Source organism: Caretta caretta, chromosome 6, assembly GCF_965140235.1.
Source record: "Caretta caretta isolate rCarCar2 chromosome 6, rCarCar1.hap1, whole genome shotgun sequence".
Taxonomy (NCBI): domain Eukaryota; kingdom Metazoa; phylum Chordata; order Testudines; family Cheloniidae; genus Caretta; species Caretta caretta.
In genome coordinates this window covers 51,151,980-51,174,988 of record NC_134211.1, presented here as the reverse complement: position 1 = coordinate 51,174,988, position 23,009 = coordinate 51,151,980, and the positions used below count along the sequence as shown (strand labels likewise).

The following is a 23,009-nucleotide window of genomic DNA, read 5'->3' as shown; positions in this document are numbered from 1 at the left end:
GGCTCTTGTTAAAGTGACCGCAAGCCAGATTCTCTGGAACAAAGCAATAAGTTCATGAAAGAACGAGGAAGAAAAAAAAATCAATGCTTGGAAATTCCATGAATCATCTGGCTCCTAACTGCATCACTGTGGCCCTATAAGCACCGTGTTTACAATGCCACTTCAGACAAATGTAAAGGCAGCAGGAAGGCCCTTGTCTGTCTAGCTGGAACATCTTTCCCAAGCAATCAGCAGCCACATGCTGACACCTTTGTTTCATTTTAACATGATGATGGATGACTCACAAACCCACTGCCAACAAGACCTGCATGTTTTAATCTGAATCACAAATTGGGACAGTTTTACAAGGGTTTTTTTGTCTGTTTGTTTGTTTTAGAGTTTAGTTAACTGGTCAGTGTTTGTTCTTTAGAACGCTGAGGGGTTGGTAACAGCACGATAGAGACCCCTGTTCAGGATACTGAGCGGAGCGCATCCTTGGGGCTAGTCTACACTAACAGTGCTATAGCCGCGCAGCTGCACCAATGTAGCTGAAGCTCGCCCGGTAAAGACACCCTATGCCAGTGGGAAAGACTTCTCCCCTGGACATAATAAAACCACCTCTGCAAGTAGCAATGTCATCAGGAGAAGCTCTCCCACCAGCATAGTGCTGTCCACACCAGCATCTAGGTTGGTGTAACTTACATCATTCAGGAGGTGGCTTATTCACATCCCTTAGCGGCGTGAGTTATACTGACATAAGTGGTCGTGTGTACAAGACCTGAGATATAGTGTGCAGACTCCATTCCTCCCATATTCTCCTGTACAGGACTGCACCAAACAAGTGGGCAGTAAGCCAAATGGAAGGTGGCCCCTGTAAGGAGGAGGTTAGCAAATCCTGCGGCTCCTGCACACTGGGATTACCGAGCTGCTCACTGGCAACACATGGGTTGAGATATCAGCTTCAAAGAAAGCAGTGCTAAGGAATCCAGCGGTGCAAGAGTGTGTGCCTTAATTGGCATTTAATGACCCAGAAAAAGCGGGTCAATGGGGAAGCTGGCTTGGATCAGAGGCTACAAAACTGGGTCAGCAAATGGCAATCTAGTTTTCATGAGACAGAGCTGCACAAGTTGATTAGGCAAACCTAATAAAAGTGACTTATTACCAAAGATCAACCATAACAGCCGCTGTCCCACTATTCTTCCCCCACCAGACCTTCAGAAGCAACTGGAGCATGACACTGTGGGGCCATAGTTTGAATGACCACTAGCTCTTCACATATGGAGAGTTTGAGGCCTGATGGGGTTTCATCCCCATCCCAGTGAAACACACACTCATTCTAGTACATTTGTTGAGGGCTTTCAACAGAACAAAGCTATGATACTAGTGGTACCAAGGTTATGGTCACAAGATCATGAGTCCAGGCCTTTCTGCACAGTTTCAAAGCATCTTAAGAAATAAGGCAAAAGCCTGTCGGGGCTTACCACTGTTTTAAAGCAAGGAAGCAGGATTCATATCAAGGATTGGCACCATTTGGAAACTGGGTTTAAATTACACTGCAGAACCATGTGTGAGCCTTCCTGGTGAAGAGAGAGGCTGATGGAAAAGCCTCAGTCATGCTTTTGACTCAACAAGATCAAACATCCCTCAAGTAACATACGGGCTGGAGTACAATGTAGTTCCCAGAGGAGTTGCATGGATGTGTTAAACCCGTTCAGCTGTATGCTAGCCTGAACTAGGCTTAGTCAGTGCATGTGATCTCAGTTGCATATAAGGGGCCTTAGAATTTCCCGTCATATGAATCATTCGGAGATGATGGGCTTATGACAGATGCATCTCAGCTGTCCAAACATCAAAAGCTGACTCACAAGGGCCCTCCAGGACCCCATTCCAAAACAGTCTCTCTGTACTTGCCTTCGCACAGCTTAACCTTCTCCTCTATAAACAGCAAGCCCTTCGCAAGGAGCTGGTTCTGCCAAGAGAGAAGAGAGAGACATGCATTTGCTTTTCCCAAGAATTAAAATGAACTGAAGACAGAGTTTTATTGCTGTTATTTGCTTGACATGCAGGTGTCCAAAGTTCAGTCAGAGCACCCCCAGCCCTAACCATGGACTTTGCCACGTTAAGAATCTCACACAGGGTATTAACCCATACCTAGCCTACAACTATTTTTTCCAGCACAACAGGGTGCAGCAGATACATAGACCATTTCACAAAACAACTGGACTTCCAGGTGAACTGAAGGATGAGCTTGTTTTAGGCCACAAGACTGGGAGTCAGGAGAATCAGGTAGGTCTCTTCCGGGGACTGCCACAGCCTTTCCATGTGCCCTTGGAACAAGCCATTTAGGGCAGATTTATCCAAGTATTTAGGCAAGTAAAGATGCAGCTCGGCACCTGATAGAATTTACAAAGGCGCCTAATCTGCTCAGGCACTTCTGTAAATCCCAGTAAGCACCTAGCTGCATCTTTAAGTGCCTAAATGCCTTTGTAAATCCACCCTTAGACTGTCTGTGGCTCAGTTTCCCCATCTGTAAAAAGGGTTAATAACACTTACCGACCTGCTACCACTGTTGTGGGAAGAAAATCAGTTATTGTGAAATGATCTGAGATTCTTGCGTGGAAGAGCTAGAGACGGGTAATGTACATATTCCTATCTCAGAAAGGTTGGACCCCACCACAGGCAGTGCATCAATAGGGAATGTGCCTCCTGCTCATGGGAAATGCTGTACCATGAGAGCGAAATGGATATTCAGGGGGTATCTCTCTCTCCCACAGTGCAGAGTGTGGTATCTACCAGGTTGTTGTTTCTTTTCATTGTCATATCCCCGAGACTCGCCTATTCTGAACAGGTAATTGTGTAGGAGTCACAATCTTCGTCCCCTATTTTCCTTCAACCAACGGGGAAGTGAGCTGTAGCTCACGAAAGCTTACGCTCAAATAAATTGGTTAGTCTCTAAGGTGCCACAAGTCCTTCTTTTCTTTTTGCAAAGACAGACTAACACAGCTGCTACTCTGAAACCAAACAAAATTCTGTAACACAGAAGCAGCCTTTAGATCAGCAGGAGTCCCAGGCCTCCATAGCACATAATCATGCCTACGCTGCCACTTTGAATGCCTGAAAAACTGTTGCATCCATGATAGTGGCAGACCCGGTGCCAGCTCATGCCAAGGTCCCAAGGCCTCAGCCGAACACTGACCAATACAGAGCTGGAAACCAGTCTGACTCACCTGTGTCCTAGTATTGTCAAAACTGGTATGAGACTTATAAACCTGTGTTTAGCATTTAGACTTCATGGAATGCATGTAGGTTGCTGTATGCATTTATCTCACCGATAATGTCTGTATCCCATGTTATAAGATAATATTTAAGTGCTTGCACTGCAAAGGAACAGTCAGAAAAGAAGCATTACCAAGTGTGAAACGCTAGTTTGCCATAGGAGGTGTTATCTCCTGCCCAACAAAGGGAGGCCCACAGACAGCAGGCAAAGCATCGTGGAACATCGGAGGACAAAAGACTTTGTTGATTGCCCCCACACACGTACACCCATGAAGAGGAAAAGGACTCATCCCATCAGGTTGAACTCTGCTGCTTGGACTCTGAGAAGCAAGGATTACTAAGCATAAGCAAAGGTGCTTTGCCTGGGTAGCCCTAAAGGACATATAGAGCTTGCCCATTATAGAAGCTTCTATCATCTTTTGAAATCCAAGACTGTAACTTGCGTGTGTGTGTATATGTTTATCTTCTTTAATCTTGTAAATAACTAATTTATTTTTTTTAGCTAACAAATCTTTAGTTAGTTTATTATAGGATTGGCTACAAGTGTTGTCTTTGGTATAAGATCTAAAGTGCAATTGACCTGGGGCAGGTGACAGGTCCTTTGGGACTGGGAGTAACCTGAATATTAGTGTGATTGTTGGTGTAAGAGACATTCTATGTGCACGCACTAGACTTAAGAATTTATCCATGTAGGTGAGTGTGTGTGTGAGTAGAATCTGACCCCTCAATGTTGCCACGGTCAGCAAAACCCTCAAGTTCTCAGTTAGGCAAATCAGTCATTGAATTCAAAACAGCAAGAAGCTCCTTCTGCCCTGGAATCTTCTGCAATTAAAGCACTTTAGCACTTACATGCTACATTGATAGGTGCCCTAGAAATACCTGAGATTAAAAAGTGACCTTCTTCCCTTGGCATCTTTACTTTCGTCTGAAATCTTGGCAAAGAGCATTTAAGAAAGAGAACAGCTCCAGTAACTTGATTTGGGGCCGTCCAATACACAATTCACCCACTAGAAGGGTTCCCCAAATATACATAAAGGGCCAAAATCTGCCTTCAAGTCAATGATGTTGCATGGAAGGCAAGTCAAGACAGAATTTGTTTCAAGGTATATACATATGATAGAGCCAGAGATGATTAAGACATTTGGACTGAACGGCATATATGGGAGCTGTAATGTGGATGGAGTGCTGGCTATTGCTGCCATTCTAAAACCGTGTTATTTGAACCTGTTCAAAGCAGGTTTAATTATTCCAGTACTTTACCAAAGTTTCCAACACTGGGGGAATTGGTGGCACAGAAAGGGCCAACGATATCATCAGAGATCAGAAATTCAAGCTGTCAAACTGGAAGCCATTCTCACAATGCCAAGAGCAGCTATTCTGCAATCATAGACTTGCCAGCACATTGCTTTTTCCTGTTGGCATCCACAACCTTTTAACTAAGGTTAACTCATTTGTGCCTCATTTGCAAGCAAATTAAGGAATTCAAATGCATAGGCCCTTAGGGCTCCATTCCCCACACACTAGCCCCTGCACATAGGAAATTTCACATCCCTGGAACAAACAAGCGGAGCTACCCAGATCAGTGTGGATATTACGGTGTTAGGGGACTAGATAACAGCACTTTAGTCCACAGAAACAATTTATAGTTTGGGCATACATCATAGATGGCACTGTGTTTCTGCATCACACTATAGCCCTGCAAAGGTCAAAGGTTTTTGCATGATTTGGAAATGCAGTTACAACATGCTTTTTAGCAGGGTCAGATAACACAGTGCTTCGAATGCCAGCAGCAGATGTCACCCCATCCATGCTGCAGCTCCAAAGGTTGCTAAATAGGGTTAGTCAAGCATTTTCCGCTAAAACTTTTTTCCAATGGAAAATTTGGGGTTTGTGAGGACAGGTCTACACTTAAACGACTTCAGTGAAGTCGTTAGTACACCGACAGGAAAGCCTCTCCCATCAGCATAGTTAATTCACCTCCACGAGAGGCAGCAGCTATGTTGATGGGAGAAGCCCGCCTGTCGACATGGCAGCGTCACCACTGAGGGCTAGATCAGTATAAGTGTGCGGCTCAGAGGTGTGGATTTTTCAAATCCCTGAGCAATGTAGTTATGTCAATGTACATTTGTACTGTAGACATGGCCCTACTAAACTAAGGTTTTTGCAAACAGGGTCTGCTTTCTGTGAAAAATTTCAACTTTCTGATTTTGTTTTTTTGACAAAACGTCTAATGTTTCTGCAGAAAATCCCACCCCCTATTTTCCAACCTGCTCTATAGTGGAGACGAACCTTGTGTCTACAAAGCTTCAGGCATTCTATATTGCAAATGCTGGTGAAGCTTTAATTGTCTCAAAGTTTCCCAAGGGTGAAGACAGGTCCTTTGAGAGACACATTCACTTGTCTGGGTACATCACTAAAGATTTTGGATGCAGTTGTAGCCATGTTGGGCCCAGGATCTGTGAGATACAAGGTGGGTGAGGTAATATCTTTTATTGTACCAACTTCTGTTGGTGACAGACACACAAGCTTTCGAGTCACACAGAGCCAGGGCACTGGAATGGGCAGGTGAAGCACAGGGCCATGGACCCATCATTTTTTACCAACCATAAGGGCAAGCAATGGGGGGGAGGGGCAGTGAGGAGCGAGTGGAGGCAAGGTCTCGGTGGGGGGGGGGAGTGGCGGTACAAGGGCGGAGCTCCCAGGGGAAGAGGCGGCAAGGGGGAGGCAGGGCCACAGTTTGGGCACTGGAGGGTGGGGGGTGCCGCAGCAGGGCTTCTGGGGGAAGGGAGCTTCCATCGCTCCTGCACAGAGCTCTTCTATAGGTCTGGGAAAGGTACTGAGAGTATCACAGCTAAATACAAGATTGAACAGATAGTTAAGTATAGGTAGTTAGCACATATTCTAAGGGACAACTCAAGGTGAAGTGACACAGAAGTTGGTCCAATAAAAGATATTACCTCATCTCTCTACAGATTTTGGACTCATTTAGCAGAACAGGTTTTTCTGTTCATTAGTCCAGGAGCTGCTTTGCTTTACTGCCAAAAGACACCAAGATTGGAAACAGATTAAATTTAAGCTTCCTCCTCGCAAGATCAAGCACTCAGCCAGATACATTTGCATTTTAAAAAAATCCAATAGTGTAGTTTGCTGAGGAATGAATACACTCTAACAAACACAGAATGAAGCAAAGGTTTGCACCAGACCTTATCTAGATTACATGTCTCATTACTGCTTTATCCCTGGTTGCTATAGGCAACATAGAGGGATATAGCCTAGGGGAAAATAAACTGATACAGTTACAAGCAGGAGCAGATAAAGCCTCACACACCAAGCAAGCTTGAAGGACACACATCTATATGAAAGGGAGTTACATTGCCCACCTTCTTCCCTTTGCTATTACAGGAGAATTGTATGCTTGGGTAAGAGATTATTCCCCTTCTGAGTCAACTTTCTTCTGGATCCCATAGTGAAATCTTAACCTTACAGTCATGGCATCACAAGTTGCTGTAGGTCTAGTGATGGGTGCCACAAACATTGTATTACTACTTCACTGTGGGAAGAGGAGATGGACTGGAAAGGAACAAGGCCCTGGATTAACCCCCAAACAGTTAGCAAACATGGCCCAAGTAAGTTAGGGAAGGTGTGTGTTTGATAGCAGATACAAACAAATGGATTTATGAAGTCTGATAGGATAAGAACTCCTATGTTTTTATAATGCAGATAAAATCACAGTATCTTTGTTACAGGTCTATGGCTGGAAGGAGCATCAGAGAGGGCCAAGAATCCCAGCTGAGTCAACTCAGGTCTTTCTCCTCGAGGAAGATGAGCACAATATATTTTCCAGTGGCTGAGAAAGAGAGAGAGCACGCACGCACATGTGTGTGGAGGGAGCAGGCGTGTGGCAGGGGGGCTCTTTTGGAAAAAGCCTCAAACACTGAGTCCTGTCTGCTCTGTATGGACATTGTTAGACTAGAAAGTTCCCAAAGGGAGTCACATGCCCATCAGTAAAATGAAGTCACTTGGTGGGTGACACCTTCTTTGACCTAGTGACAAAGCATGGAAGTTTTTTCTTCTAGAGGAAAATGAAGCAAACTTCTCCAGTTGTATCTGGAGGGTGAATTTTAAGTAGGCAGAATGCAATTACCTGAGCTGGAAATTGGCTAGGATGCTACAGTTAACACCCAACTCTTATGAAAAGCATCAGGGGAATCTTTAGCCATTACAAGCAGTTTCACATCTTGTCTGGAAGATGGATATGCCTCTGGCCACACACACACAAAATCAGAAACAACTTCAGGATTCTTTTCCCTTCACATTTCAGCACTAGAGATGTCCTATATTTCTAAAAAATATACTTACCAAGGACAAACAACTGTTCAAAATGAAAGTCTCATTTCCATATCAAACTCAAAAAATTGTGCCTGTTTCACTGAATTTTTTTACATCGTATTTCATAATTTCTTTAGCTCAATAGAAGCTCCATCTCTGATCAATTTGCACAGGTCTTGCTTTGAACATGTAGCTCTTGCATCAAATTTTGCAAGGAAACTGACATTTGAGGGACACAAATGTCATCTAAAATTGTGTGCCCAGAAAGACATTGCCAGTTCTGTACAGCTCCAGATTATAGATGCACATCTTCCAACTTGTAGGAGTTGCTTTAAAACCACAATTGGGCTTTAGCTGCAGAGTTCATCCCTGAAACTCCCCAAAATTTAGCTAGGTGGATGGATATGGGAGTTTATTTTGGCCCAACAGACAGAATAAACCACAATATTCAGAAGCACAAGAGAGACCTGTGACATAGCAGGGCACAATCCAGACTATTTGGGAGCTGTGTCACCCCTGCCCTGCAACCCTGGGAACCTTATAATGCCTTGCAGTAGTAGATGCTCCCACTTGGGCCACTCACAAACAACCTTCCAGCATGTAAGCCACACCAGAGTGTCTGTGTGTAACTGCACAGCTGCACCCTGGCTCTCACCAGCAGCTGCACCCTGACTCTCACCAGCCTGGGTTATGCTGCAGGGTGACCCTAACACACCCCTAGTCCCAGACCTTCCCCCAGAAATGTATATCCTGTACTGGCCAGCTCTCTCCTGAATAGTACAAATATATTAAGTCTGTTATTCCTATAAGGAAATAATATGCCATCTTCTTATTTTAAACTGTGTACCCAGACCTCCAACTTCAACACAATGGATTAGATAAAAAGTTAAACAAGTTTATTAAGTACAAATAAAGAGATTTTAAGTGAGTACAAGTAATGAGGAATAAAAGTCAGAAATGGGTGTAAGAAAAATAAAGGTAAAGTGCTTACTAGTATCTACGTAAGAAACTATCTTAGCTGCAAAGTAAACTTTCTCACCACTTGCTTCCAGCAAGGTTACTGATCAAACTCTTTAGGGGACCAAAGTCCAACAGCTGTTTCCTTTGGTCTTAGATGCACAGAATGATTTGGGCAGGGAGAGGGAGTGGGGTGCCCTGGGGTGTTTGTCCCTTCTTTTTACTGTTTCAGTCCCCCTCTTGAAAAAAAATTTCCAGCTGAGACCCAGGAGACAAAGACTCTATGTGGAAGGATGTTCCCTGAAGGTTTTTTCACCCATTTGAACTTCCTTTGTTTTCACTTCCTGCCTGACTCTGTTTACTGCTTAAATGCAAATTAAGGCAAGCTCACATTCCTTCCTTTGTTTAGAACAGATCTGACTTCTGCTTGGGCAGGGCAGTGGGGTTTGGAACATGTGTTAACAACACCATACAGGGAAATCTTGTAACTTCACATACAATGTTGCCACACATATTTTACCAGGACAATACTGACCAGCAAATTATGAGTTTTCAAACAATACCTTACAAGGCAAACCTTGTACAAAGATTATTACAATAGTGCGTAGGGTATGAATACAGGGGTGTATTCTGTCACACTTTTCACCTTTGTATGTCACAATGCCTCAAAAATACAAAGCAGTTCCGATCTAGGGGGCTTGGTCAAGCCTTAAACTACTTTTAACGTAAAGAAATCAGAGGAAAGCTTTACGGGCACACAAAGCGAGAAAGTGACTGAGGCCACGTCTGCACTACGAGCACAGCTACGGCGCCATAACCATGCCACTGCAGCACCCTACCATGGACATTTCCTACAGTGGGTTGTTCCATCGCTGTAGGAACTCCACTTCCCCAAGTGACAGTAGCTAAGTCAACGGAAGCATTTTTCGGTCAGCATAGCTGCATCTACATCAGGGGTTAGATTGGCATAGCTATGGTGCTCAGAGGTGTGAATTTTTCAGATCCCTGAGTGCTGTAGCTATGTTGACCTAACATTTTGACATGTGAACCAGGCCTGAGTGTGAGTGAATAGGACAGAGTGCGTGCCAGGCAGAGTTACAGCCATTCACAAAGAGGGTGTTACTGTAAGAATCCAGCCCACAATGTTTCAGTGTTACTGCAACTACAGGGAAACCAGACAACACTCCTGCCCACATGCGGTTGCAATTCAGAGTAAAGTGACTAGGCAGGGCCCACAGTTTCATGTAAATTGTAATGGTAACAACTAAAATTCAGAGTCCCTGCTGGTGAATCAGTCAGTTCCACAAAGGAGCTTTGGGCCAGCCCTGCAAGGTGGTGAACACCTTCCACAGTCACCTGCACCATGCAGGACTGGGCCCTCTAGTAGAATCATATCCTACACACAGCCCATTGGGGCTGCTCTGCCTATTAAGCCCTTCCAAGTTCAGAGGATGGACCAATCCTAAGGAGTCTCTGGTGGAGCTGTCCTCCTAAGAGCCCAGCAGGGAAAGTGCCAGGTGCAGGGGAAATTTTATTAGTCCTCTGGCTCAGCTCCTCAAGGCTTTAGCCTTATTCAGTTTTAACCCAATAGGCTGGATGTGGGGTATAGAATCATAGAATAGAATAGGGTAGAGGGGCCATCGCCATCAGCAGGTGAAAAAGAGGATTTGAGCTACAGAACATTTGGGCTGAAATCATCATCTTCTTCTTCTTCTTCCAAGAACTGGGGGGGTTAGGGGGGAGGGGATAGAAGAGGAGACTTTTTTCTAAGCACACTCTATCATGAATTTGTCTATTTTCTTTGAAAATCTGGACACCCTAGTGGGATTTAGCTATCCCATATATTGATTATTTGCAAAGCTCTGTATATATCTCAGCAAACTGGACCTAAACTCTGGGTCAAGGTCTCTGGATTCTGCAACTCTCTGATGCCACAGGCTTGAAAATTCAGCAGCAGCTTCATTTCAATTTTAAGAAATTGAGGTTTTGATTAAATTAAATATGAGAATACAAACAGTACAGAATCCTATTACTGATTCTGATATCAAAGTCAATATATTTTATGTTGTCTCTGTGCTTTCAGTACACCACAGTTTTGTACTGCATGTAGATGTTGGAGGAAGCTGGAGGTTTTGGCAGCTGGGCAAAGAACAGCTTGGGTTTCCACACCTCAGGAGTCAGTTTGGGGTAAGCACATTAGCTGGGTATTCTGGCAAAAGCAGTCAGCAGATAAATACTTAACATTTACATTTTCCATCTCTGGATTTGAGTGTTAACAACCCACTGGAATGTGAGAAGGAGCAGTTCACCCCAGCCAAAGCTATCATTTCAGGCTGCCTGCAGACTCAGGTACATAATGTATCAATATGTCAATCTGCAATAGGTTTACATTTTTAAAGGCTTTCATCATGTGTATGAGGGCTAGATTATAACTGAAAATGTGGATTCAGAAACATTCAGCACAGGGTAGATCCTGCAGAAAATCAGAAGCAGTAGAATATACTGGGCGCTGGCTATTTGGTCTTTAAAAGCTCAAAAGTCACTTTCAGTAACATGGCTTATATCTCCTCTAAAGTTACTAAGGCAGCAGATTAGTAACACAAACCTCCTTCAGAATCAAACATTTGAATTTCCACGGAGATCTTTATATGAGTGGGTGCATTAGTCTGTTATACTATGGTTTTGTTTAACTACAAGACAGACTTGATAACACTGGGGCCATGGGGATTTTGAAGATAAAATCTCCCTAGACTTCATTAGGACAATCTAAGAAATATGAAGATACCTACTAGCTCATTCCATTCTTGATGATTCCATGCAGTGTAAGAACTGGAAATTTCCATGAGTGCTGGTGAAAATTACTTCTGAGCAACCAATTCAAGTGACTCACAAAGTCAGCTTTGTCTTAGCATCTGAACTATGTTCCATGGAAAAGTTCTTAAGCTTCAGTGGTTGAAACAATTCTTTAAAAAATAATGTAAGAGCCAGCACTCAATCTATGGAAAATGTGATTTGAAAATTCTTAGCACTCACTAATAGTGTAGTGTACTCTGTAATGTAACAGGACAAAAATATTAAAGGAGCTTTATAATTTTCAAACTTTGGAAGATTCAAGTACAGTAACTCCTCACTTAACGTTGTCCCGGTTAACGTTGTTTCGTTGCTGATCAGTTAGGGAACATACTCCTTTAAAGTTGCGCAATGCTCCCTTATAACGTTGTTTGGCAGCCGCCTGCTTTGTCCACTGCTTGCAGAAAGAGCAGCCCTTTAGAGCTAGCTCATGGGGGCTTGGAACCAGGTTGGACCAGCAGCCCCCCATCAGCTCCCCGTTCCCCTAAGTTCCCTGTGCTGCAGCCGCCCAGCAGGCTATCAATTGCCCGCAGTTCAGCTGTCCCTCCCCCCACTACCATGTGCTGCTCCTGCCCTCTGCCTTGGAGCTGCTCCCTGAGCCTCCTGCTTGCTGTGCAGGTGGGGCGGGGGAGAAAAGGGGAGCTAATGTCAGGGTGTCCCCTCCCCCCTGCTCCTGCCCCCCGCTTACCATTTCTCCATAGAGCAGGGCAGACGGGACACAACAGGGCTCAGAAGTTGGGAGCTTGCTGGCCGCAGCTGCGGTCTCAACTTCCTGATCTACTTAAAAAGGCAATGTACTTCGAGTGCGGTCAGCGAACTTAAAAGGACAATGTGCATCTCTCTTTCTCACACACACAGGGTGTGTGTCTCTGTCTGCCATGCTGTCTCCCCTCTCCCCATTTGTGCTGTCTTATAGAGTGTGCGGCTACATTAACAACAGCTCACCCGAACGCTAGTTCATCTTTTAGCAGTAAGACATTCCCTGGGAAATATCCCACCCTCTTCCACCCTCTAACTTCACCACCTCAACCAAGCTTCACAATCATCATTGCTGTGTACAGTATTAAATTGTTTAAAACTTATACTGTCTCTCTGTGTGTGTATATATATATAAATAAAATAGTTTTTAGTCTGGTGAAAAAATTTTCCTTGGAACCTACCCCTCCCCCCCCCCTTTACATTAATTCTTATGGGGAAATTGGAGTCGCTTAAAATCATTTAGCTTAAAGTCAAATTTTTCAGGAATATAACTACAACATTAAGCGAGGAGTTACCGTAATTGTCCTGCTTGCACTAGAGTATTTAAAATTGCACACATCATCTTGAGGGGAAAACAGATCTATCCTTGGGATAGAGGATGGCGGGTTGTACATTTTAACCTCATAGACGTTAAGAGCAGAAGGACCATCATGATCATCTAGTCTGACCTCCTGCACATCACATGCCACAGAATCTCCCACCCACACCTGTAACAGGCCCATAACCCCCGGCTGAGTTACTGAGGTCCTCAAATCTTAATTTAAAGGCTTCAAGTTACAGAGAATTCACCATTTACTCTTGTTTAAACCAGTAAGTGACCCATGCAAAGGAAGGTGGAAAACAAAAAAAGAGAACTTTAGAGAACCTAATAAGAAAAGAGTTCTTCTCTGATAGAGAAATATCAACAAGATAGTTTGGTTAGTAACACACACAGACTGCCCCATTCCACTGCCTTGCTATTTCCTGAACAGAGATCAATGGAAAGGTGTGTCAACTTTTTATAGTCAATGATGTGCACTGTAAGTCTAATTTCACAAACACACCAGGGAAAGATAAACTGCTTCCTTCTTTAGTCTACGTCTCATATTGCTTGTCCTCTTATGGAATGCCTGCACTGAGGCTTTTTTGCATCAGCGTGAGCCAGACTGGGGCAAATCACATTTTTAGCACTTGACTATACTAGAGGTAAAACTCTGGTCCTGTTGACTTCAATGACAAAACATTCATCATGTTTGGACTGGTTCCGCTGCGTGAATGTAGTTACACCAGTGCAACCCCCACCCACCTCCCAAGAAGCTAAAATTAACTCAAGTGTAGACTAGCCCTTGCACTGCCAGCTCTTTGGAGCATGGACCATCACGTCTTCTGTATTTGTACAATGCTGAGCATATATGGATCCCAATCCTGATCCTGATTGTGGTCTGTGGGGCCAGTAATATAATATCATTACGCTACTGTTCTATCAAAGTGATATATTTTACTATTCTATCCGAGTCCCCGTGTTACTGATTGACAACTTTGGTGAAAGAATCCCCATATTATCCACAAAACAAGGCAAGGTTTCACTTACTAATATGACTTGACCCTGAACTGGCGGCCCAGCCAATACGGATGAGAGGGGATTTTAGTCTATCTGGCCTCTTCTATCATTGGCTGTACTGTGGAGAGGTCGAGCAAGCATCAGTTTGTATCACAGGTATCCATTTGGCCTAGACAGCATTTGAATCTATGACCAATGATTCTAGCCATCAAGTCCTCCAGGACTTTTCTAAATGTAAGCACATCTTATTCAGAGTTAAAAAACAAAACTTGCCTCTTTCAGTATAGTCCAGAACATGGAACATTCAGAGACAATCAGTGCTTATATACTAGCACTTTATATTGCTCCTTCTAGCATGCATTGCTTCACACTTGTTTTTGTTCAGTCTCATGCCTCATAGGTTATGTCCACACTGTGATCAAAAACCTGCAGCACTGAATCTCAGAGCCCGGGTTAGCTGATTCAGAGGGCTTAGACTGTGGGCCTATAAAATTGCAGTGTACAGGTTTGGGTGGGACCACAGGTTCTCACAGCCTGGGCTCCCAAACGCCAACCATGCAATTTTATAGCCCTCCGAGCCCAAGTCAGCTCACCTTGGCCAGCCATGGCCATGACACAGGTCTTTTATCGCAGTTGTAGACGTACCCTAAGTATACGTTTTGTCTTGTGTTGAACTTTTTTTATCAGCCCCGTCCGTAATATCTGACCACCTGTGTAGGCCCTTCTGGAGTCCTTCACAAATCTAAACAAATATAATGGTTTGAAATGTTTAAAAAAAAACCCCAACCTCAAAGCCAGTTACAGTAATAGTGGGCTTCCACTCAGACCAAACTCTTTGTAATAGGGACTCACTACACTACTGTCTCACTGCTGCTCACTGACTCTTGGCTCACATTCTAGGAAATGGCTCACATTCTAGGAAATGTCCTACCATTAAGAGAAGCAAAAGCTTTCTCCTTCCAATAAATGAGTTTTGAAGACAGGGTCTGAAGAGGTGAAACATAGCTGCCCGCAACACGGGAGTTTATTTTTCACTCAACAGCACGGTTTTTAAGTCATGCAATCTAATACCGAAAGGAAACACCATCAGTCAGTTTTTTTTTTTACTACTGACACAGTACACAAGCAACTTCAGCCACCTCAGGAAGTGGTGCAATTTTTTCTTCTCTTTTACTGGTAGAGAATAAAACCAACACGGAAATCCCTGTTGTTCTCAGCAGTCCTGCTCTTTTTTAAATAGCACCACTGAATGATTGCAGTACTGAAACCATCAGCATGCCCCTGCACTCATCTCAAACACACTTTCATGTGGTTATGTCTGACCACAGATGATGACATTATTAGTTAAAGGCTGTTACATGTATGCAGATTTGTGACTAATTACCTCTTCTCCAGGCTTTATATTTTTGCTTCTCCACAAACTGGAATTACATTTCTGGGATCCCAAGATAGTGATCAGACTAAATTCCTGCTGATAGGGTAGGGTTTTTCCCCCCCTCTAGAGGGGGAAACTTTCATCCACTATTTCTAAATATTTGGGGGTTTTTTAAAGTTACGCTCTGAGAAACTGAGCATCTGTATTGGAAACATAGGAATTACCATACCACATTAGTTTATCCAGTCCATGCTTTGCACTTATCTCAAGGGGTTCTCAAAGCACTTTATAAAAGGTGGGTATCAGCCCTAGTTTACAGAGGGGAAGTGATTTACTCAAAGCCATACATCAAGTTATTGACAGAACCAGAAGTAGATCACTTTTTTTCCTGGAACCAGTTCCACCCTTGCCCCACAGTCCTGTGCTCTAACCACTAAAGACCCCTGCCAACCCAAGGCAAAAAGAAACATCAGTGCACCCAGTTCTCTATTAGATTGCCCAAGAGAGGCATTTCCTTCCTGATCGAAGCAGGTGATCACATCACACACTGAGGCATGGGAGCTGGCCATCTTTATTTTACCATGCATAACAACAAATATTATTGAACATCAGACAATGCAGCCCTTAGTAAAAAAAATCCAAATCCTGTATTTGATTCCATGAACCTGCGTGGCAGAGAACACTGAATGCAGGCTACCTACTTGTAAGAAGTGATTCTATTTATTTTTCTACATATGAAAAAGTTTTCAAAAGCAAACTAAAACAAAGAAAACAGAGCAATGTTTAGTTATCTGTTAAGGAACACGTCTAACCTGGAAATAATCTGTGATGAAGGATCCAAGTTCACTTTTCAGCAAACGTCTGAAAAGAAATGGAACATGCATTATAAACTGGTTACAGGTCATTTCTCACAAGAAAGGGTGTCATTCGCTATGGGGCGGAGGCAGTTGCCCCCTCAGTGTGGATTTATCCCTCCCACCCCCAGACTTTACATAGGTCTATGGCACACCATTATGTCTTCCACTTTTTGTCCTCCCCCGCTCCCCCTTTCCCGGACCTTGCAGGGTATAATATAATCACATATAATGTTCTATATTCTGACACAAATTTGCCTCCCACAGAATTTTTCTGAAATAACTCCTCCGCTTGTACATAAATTTACACTGTTATCACCTCCATAGTCATACCAAAGACATCCTGATATGTGTAAGTGGAACACCATGAAGAAAGGAGTGTGTGATTCTGGTCAAAGCTAGATTCCCTTCATGTCTCTGCATGCCTCCTATAATGCCAATGGAGGTTATGTACAGACTAAGGAGGAATCCATCCTCATCCCTAAAGTCCTGTATACAAAGGCCTTACAACTAGAGGTGGCTGAAAAAATATGGCTCCCTACCCCACGAAAGATTTTTTTTTTTTAAACAATAAGCCGTTTTCATTGTAGTCAACATTTTACCTGTTTTGTTTTAAACCACTTGACAAAATTTCTACGCAAAAATTTGTTTCAATTCAAATTTAGGGGATTTCCCCCCGCCCACAGTCTTCATTTGGAGAATGGAGGGTACAGGGGAAGTAAAGTGAGAGAAAGTTGTTATCCTCCCTTTAAAAAAAAAAAACCCACAATATTTCCAGTTTGGGGGGGAAGTTATTAAAATTGAGAGAACGTTGTTGGGGTTTTTATAAGTGCTAAATTTTTTGACTAAATAGATTTTCAAACCAAACATGGGGGAGGGGTTGCAGCATGTCCAGGAAATTAGTACTGTAATGCCTATTTTACAGATGGGGATACTGAGGCACCGAGAGGAGACTATGCACAAGGTAAGAACATAAGAATGGCCATATTGGGTTAGACCAATGGGCCATTGAGCCCAGTATCCTGTCTTCTGATAGTGGCCAATGCCAGGTGCTTCCGAAGGAATGAACAGAACAGGACAATGACCGAGTGATCCAGCCCATGTCATCCAGTCCCAGTGTCTGGCAGTCAGAGGTTTAGAGACACCCACAGCACGGGTTGTGTCCCTGACCATCTTAGCTAATAGCCATTGATGAACCTATCCTCCATACGCTTATCCTTTTTTTAACTCAGTTATACTTTTGGCCTTTACAGCATGCCCTGGTAATGAGTTCCATAGGCTGACTATGCATTGTGTGAAGAAATACTTCCTTATGCTAGTTTTAAACCTGCTACCTATTAATTTCACTGGATGACCTCTGGTTTGTGTGTTATGGGAAGGATAAATAACACTTCCTTATTCACTTTCTCCACACCATTCATGAGAGGTCATATAGAAAGTCTCTAGTGGAACTAATATTTGAGTTAGGGAGATGTTTGACTCCCAGGTTCATGTTCAAAGCACGAGACAATATTACCACTATTTTTGCAGTCTTCAGAAAAAGTCGATTTTCATGATAAAATATTTCTTACATAAAATTATCTTTTGGTGCTGCAATCCTCTGAGGACGTATAAAGGTCTCTACATAGGAACATACATATTATGTGTTGCTATTTCCCCTTAGATCTCTGCATATATGTACACACACGGGGGCCTTTTGGACTATAACAAAGGTCTATACAGTTTTCAGCATATGTACCTATCTCTCACTAATGCAAAAGGGATGTGGGGGGTACAGGGGGATATGCTATATGGGCTCAATCACGGGGAGAAAACACCACCATAATGCTGCATCAGGAGCAACTGGAACAGGACTGTATTTTGTCAGCCAGTTTAATTTGGCAAGTTCAGGCATTTTGCAAGAGTAATTGCATCGCACATCACTAAAATTAAACATCCCTGTTTACCAGCAGAAACTTTCCTTAGAGGGTGGACAGAGCTGGAATAGGAGAGACTCAGACTCACTGTTAAGTTCTTTCTCTGGGGGACAGCAACTATAAGAAGGTTAGTCTTTTGGGGCCTGATTTTCAGAAGTGCTCTGAAACTGGCTTCCGCCAGATCACCGATGTGAAAAAAAAACAGGATATTTAGTCAGTGGACGCTGAGTGAAGCTGAGGACTCAGAGAGTGAAGCACTGGTGAAAATTCCTTTCCCTTGCAACTGAAGGCTGTAGGCAGGGGTCCCAAATTGTGGTACAAGTAGTACCGGTGGTACGTGAGGCTGGTGTTCCAGCCATTCACTTCACAACATTTTAAGACGGTGAGACGTGAACCAATACATTTTGGCACCTGCTGCGCTGGGGGAATTGTAACTGCCTCACACTAACACGTGAGCTATACTTAGATGGACCTAGCTACATACCTCAGCAGTGTGAAAAACTCACACCCTGAGCACCATAGTTAAGCTGACCTCACCCCCAGAGTAGATGAGGCTCAAGAATTCTTCTGTTGACCTAACTACCGCCTCTCGGAGAAGTAGATTACTTACAGCTATGGAAAAACTCCTTCCATCTATACTATGGCACTATAGCTGCACACCTGCGGGACCTTAGCTTCTTTGCTATAGGGCCTGTAGTGTAGACATGGCCTAACTATGGCCAGCTCATTTCCTGCTTCCTGAAATTCCACCTCTCTGCAGCATTCTGACACCTTGGATGCGTCTGTGGTATGGAGGCTATATTGGCCTAGCTATGCCAGCATAGCATCGCAGCATAGATGCGGTCTATACCAACAGAAGGTTTTTTTCCATTGGCACAGGAACACTGCCTCCCCAAACAAAGATACTTACATCACGGGAAGCATCAACATAGCTGCATCTGCACTGGGACTAAGCTTGGTGTAACTATGTAGGTCAGGGATCTGGTTTCTACTATGTGGACCTAAGTATAGACCAAGCTTTCCTCTTGCTGAGCTCCTCACCTCTTCAGTACAGAAAAACAAAAAAGGAGCTAGTGAAGCTCTGTGGCAGCGATTCAGAGCAGAACGTTACCACTCTCTTGTCCCCTAGTCCCATCTTTGCTACCCAATTTAAAACCCTCTCATTTCTCCCCCATATCACGTAAACAAGCTCCGTGGAGAATCAGTGGGATGCTGTTAGTGTTTTTGTTTTTTCTTTTAAAAAACATCTTGCATTGGGCGAGTTCAGTGGGTAACATGAACCAAGTAATACAAACCAGGAAAACACACTGACTCAATCTCATGGCACGTAAGAACTAGCCAGGTGTCAGGCTAGTGTGCACATCTATTGACAGTTTGCCAGAAGAAAGATTTAGAATCACAGGTGCTGAGTACAGATCTGCGTGTGTGCAAATCCATATCCTTTGCTCCGTAGGTTGAAATTAATACACTACCTAATGAATTTGGGAGGCTATTTCTTTAAGAACTGACACTTTGAAATGTAACCAACACTGGGAGCACTCAGAACATTAAATTAAGGTAAGTGTGTTTATTTCATGATTGTGCTCCCAGCTCTAGAAGTGTCTCTCTGTCTGAAGGAACACACTGTGCATTTAACGGTAGTGGGAATATTTCTAAATTTCACCCCAAAAAATCCTGTTCTTTAACAAGCTCTTTACAGTCTGTATTAATTTCAGCAAGAGAAACCAAATGCACCACAGACTACACTATTTTGAAATCATTAAGACATTTATTTCTAAACTATATTTCTTCTTGTAGATCAAATTCAGCTCCCCTTATGGGGCACTAAATCTGGGGACTTCTGACCCCAGTGGCAGCACCTATAAGAGGTAATTAAAGGCATGGAAGCTACTGTTTTGTTACTCAGAGGATCTTAAATGTGGCTGAATGGAATTTTATGAAGCTTTGACCTTTGGGCTGAGATAAAGTGGGAAGAGTTTCATGGTCTTTAGGTTTTATTTTGAAAGTAGGGAAAGGGTTGGTTAGGCTGCAGAAAATAAGGGCTTCAGTTGGAACAGCCGTCTGAACTTAGTGTACAAGAGAACTGCAATAATGCCACATGGTTAATCTTTTATATAAAAGGTGTCAATTTCCCCTTCTGTGACAACATTCAAACTGAGTACATGTGTATGTAATGAGATAGATGATGGAAGGAAAAACACCACATACTAGCAATGTCTGTGGGTGTCAGCCCCAGGAAAGTATCTTTAACACGCGTCATTTGGTAAAAAGCCAACAGGAAATCAGTCTTTGTGAGGCTGGGACTCACCTACCCTACGGTCCTATCTACACTAGGAAATTCACCTGTTGCTGAAAACAGTTTTCAAGCTGCAGATCCCTCTGAACCAGTACTGAAGTCCATTTAACATTCTCACGTAGACCAGACTGAAACACACTGGGGAAGTTTTCCCAGCCTAGCTACAATGGGGAAGTTTTCCTAACAATCTGAACACACTTTCAAACTAGTTTAGCAAAACTGATAGTAAAAACAGTTGGGAGTTGTATTGTAGGCCTGGATTCAAGCAGCCAGGGCCTTTTTCACTGAACTGGTTTTGAAGCTGCATTCAGCAGGATTTGAAATAAGAAAATTTCTCAATGCAGGGAAGGCCAGAAAGTGAAAGGGTGAATGGATTCTACCACAGAATCAAAGCAGAACCAAGATTCAATCTCACTGACTCAACAATATTGAAAATAGTTTGGTCTGCTCGCCATAAGAAAGTAAACCATTTTGCAGATTTGTTGCTGAAATCCGTTTCCAGCCAAGATTCGAGTAGCCTAAGGTAGAGTGGGTTTTTAAGTCACCCTTGACTGGGAGGTCTTAGTTGAATCAGCCCTGAGAACCATAAGCATTCAAACATCCATGAGATTTGCCTAAAAATCATGAGCTTTTAAAAATAACAAATGTTAGGCAAATAAAAAGAACCTTCTAATTTTGGACCATTAGGGTTCATATTTTCAAGCTTTTCTTCACCACCATTAGGGCTAGTAGCTTATTTATTTATTCATTTATTTCATGAAAGCAGAGTCTTCACTAATCACATGACTCGGGGATCTGGAGCTTTAGGAAAAACACCAAATATCATGTGGCTAGTGACAAAACTGTAAGAGTTGGCAACACTGCATTAGTATCCAACAAAGAAGATAAACTCCCGAAGAAGGGAAAAAAATCCCCTTTACCCAAATCAACGCAAACCTGCTCTGATCAAAGCTACGTGCATCCATGCAGGCCAGAATAGCCGATTCCAAACCTTAGATACACATCTCCCACCCCCCCACGGGCAAAAGAAGAGGAAGTTGAACACAACCTTTTCCCTTCCCCCACAAAATTCCACCCCACCTCACCACCTGGTTGACACCAAAATGGCTCTTTGCACACAACTTGGCAACATACCTGATGTTTTCGTTGAGGGTGTAAAGTTCATTGTTTTGCAAGCCTCCCCCTTTGAACACATTTATCACTGCTGTTTGAACACTGCCAAAGAGAAATAAGACAGTACACCATCCATAAATAACACACGTCAGGATGATTTAACACACCAAGCAATGTGAGCTCGCTGACAACAGCTGAGTGAACATAATGGGGCGGGGAGGTTAACTGCACTTATATAATTCCACTTTTGCTACCCTGGAAATCACTGCTCTTGTTTGTCTATGTACTTCAGGGGAGACAAACGTACCTACAGTGACTAAAGGGAAAACCATTACACAAAATGCACAAAAGTTCTGGGCTGTGGCACATCCACATACTATACGTCTTACAATCATGGCCGTACCAGTGCTTCTGGATTCCTGCAGCGCCTAACCCACAGCACCCAGCCTTGCTCCTGGGGTAGATGACTAGCTAAACCAGTGCATCTGAAATATTTGTGGGTTCTTGTCCACATTGGAGTGAGTTCTGTAGACAGCACCAGTTCATCCAGACCAAGCTAGAGTCCTGGTTCAATGCATCACAGTCAATGCTTGTAAAATACTCAGAAAAAGCTGCTGTGTCCCCAAAAGATGCTGCCGGGTGTTCTAACCAACAACTTCTTGACTAGTGTAGACAAAAATCTTAAAAAGAGGTCTTTATACTGTTCAGGGTTTGACGACATCAACTTTCTATACATTGTGGGAAGGACTTGATTGTTAAATCAGGAATGCTAGTAGACGTCATCACAGATTCATGCCATCAGTAGACAACTTTATCAGCTGGTCACAGGAGTCTGATCAGGCAACATTAGGGGAAAGACATCATAATATGCAAAAAAATGTCCTTTCTGTGTGAGGAAATAGACATTCTGCTGACACTGTCATAAGTGGGTTCCCCTGAGCTAGTGTGTACAGTAGTTTAATTGTTAGTGGAGATGAACACAGTCTCTCAACAACATTAAAGAAAGGACAATTGAAGAAAGCTAGAACCAACCTGTATCAACAATGAGTCAGTTTCTCAATGCAGACAAAATCTGAGGAGCACCCAAAACTCATTCATCCTCACTAGCAGACTGATTAAGCTGAAAAAAAATCTGAAATACCTTGGATCAGTCCCTTGAGGTCAATACCTAGAGATCTTTACAAACAGAGCTACCTCAGGCCTGTTACTGGCAGGGCCTCACCTGTTCCACGCAGAGTTGGAGCTAAGCTGCAAAGCCTGTCGTGCTGCTTGAAAACGTGGCAAGTCACTGAGCACTGGGGAACTCATGAAGCGAGGCCTGGGCCTTCGAAATGAACCCATTTTCTGGAATGGGACAGCAAAGGGTGGGGCTAGGGTGGAACCCCCAGTCATAGATTCAGATGGACTGAAAGGTGTCAAGGGGTCAGAAGTCTTCTCCTCTTGAAGATCAAACTAAGGAGGGTATGAATGTTGTGATCTCGCTGGCATACACTGGGCCTCCTTCCTTCAAATCCAAGGGTTCAGCCTGTAACAAAAGCAAAGAGTTGATTCGTAATTGCTGGGCCTAAACAAGCATGTACAGTATGAAATGCCTTAAAATAGGTGTTTTCCAAGATAGCATTCAGGAAACAAAATAGTTCTGAAGACTGGTGAAGAGAAGGAAGGGTGTAGGGCACAGGAGGGGAACAAGGAAACCTACATAACCCCTAATCCACCCCTCCCACAAGTTTACACTTAGGACAAGTGGTGGATAGCTCTTTAAAAG

General features: G+C 43.3%; 1 protein-coding gene across 3 annotated transcripts in view; it reads right to left on the bottom strand.

The window, feature by feature from the left end:
• PRR5L (proline rich 5 like) overlaps positions 1-23,009 on the bottom strand; it is an 83,097-nt gene that overhangs the window by 25,765 nt on the left and 34,323 nt on the right. For all 3 annotated transcript variants that reach the window (XM_048855155.2, XM_048855157.2, XM_048855156.2), the window contains 4 exons: positions 22,467-22,769; positions 21,266-21,346; positions 15,878-15,926; positions 1,891-1,948 (listed from right to left, as the gene is read on the bottom strand). In XM_048855155.2, coding sequence (XP_048711112.1) covers positions 1,891-1,948; positions 15,878-15,926; positions 21,266-21,346; positions 22,467-22,636 — 358 coding nt within the window. In that variant the 5' untranslated portion in view covers positions 22,637-22,769. The remainder of the gene's footprint in view (positions 1-1,890; positions 1,949-15,877; positions 15,927-21,265; positions 21,347-22,466; positions 22,770-23,009) is intronic.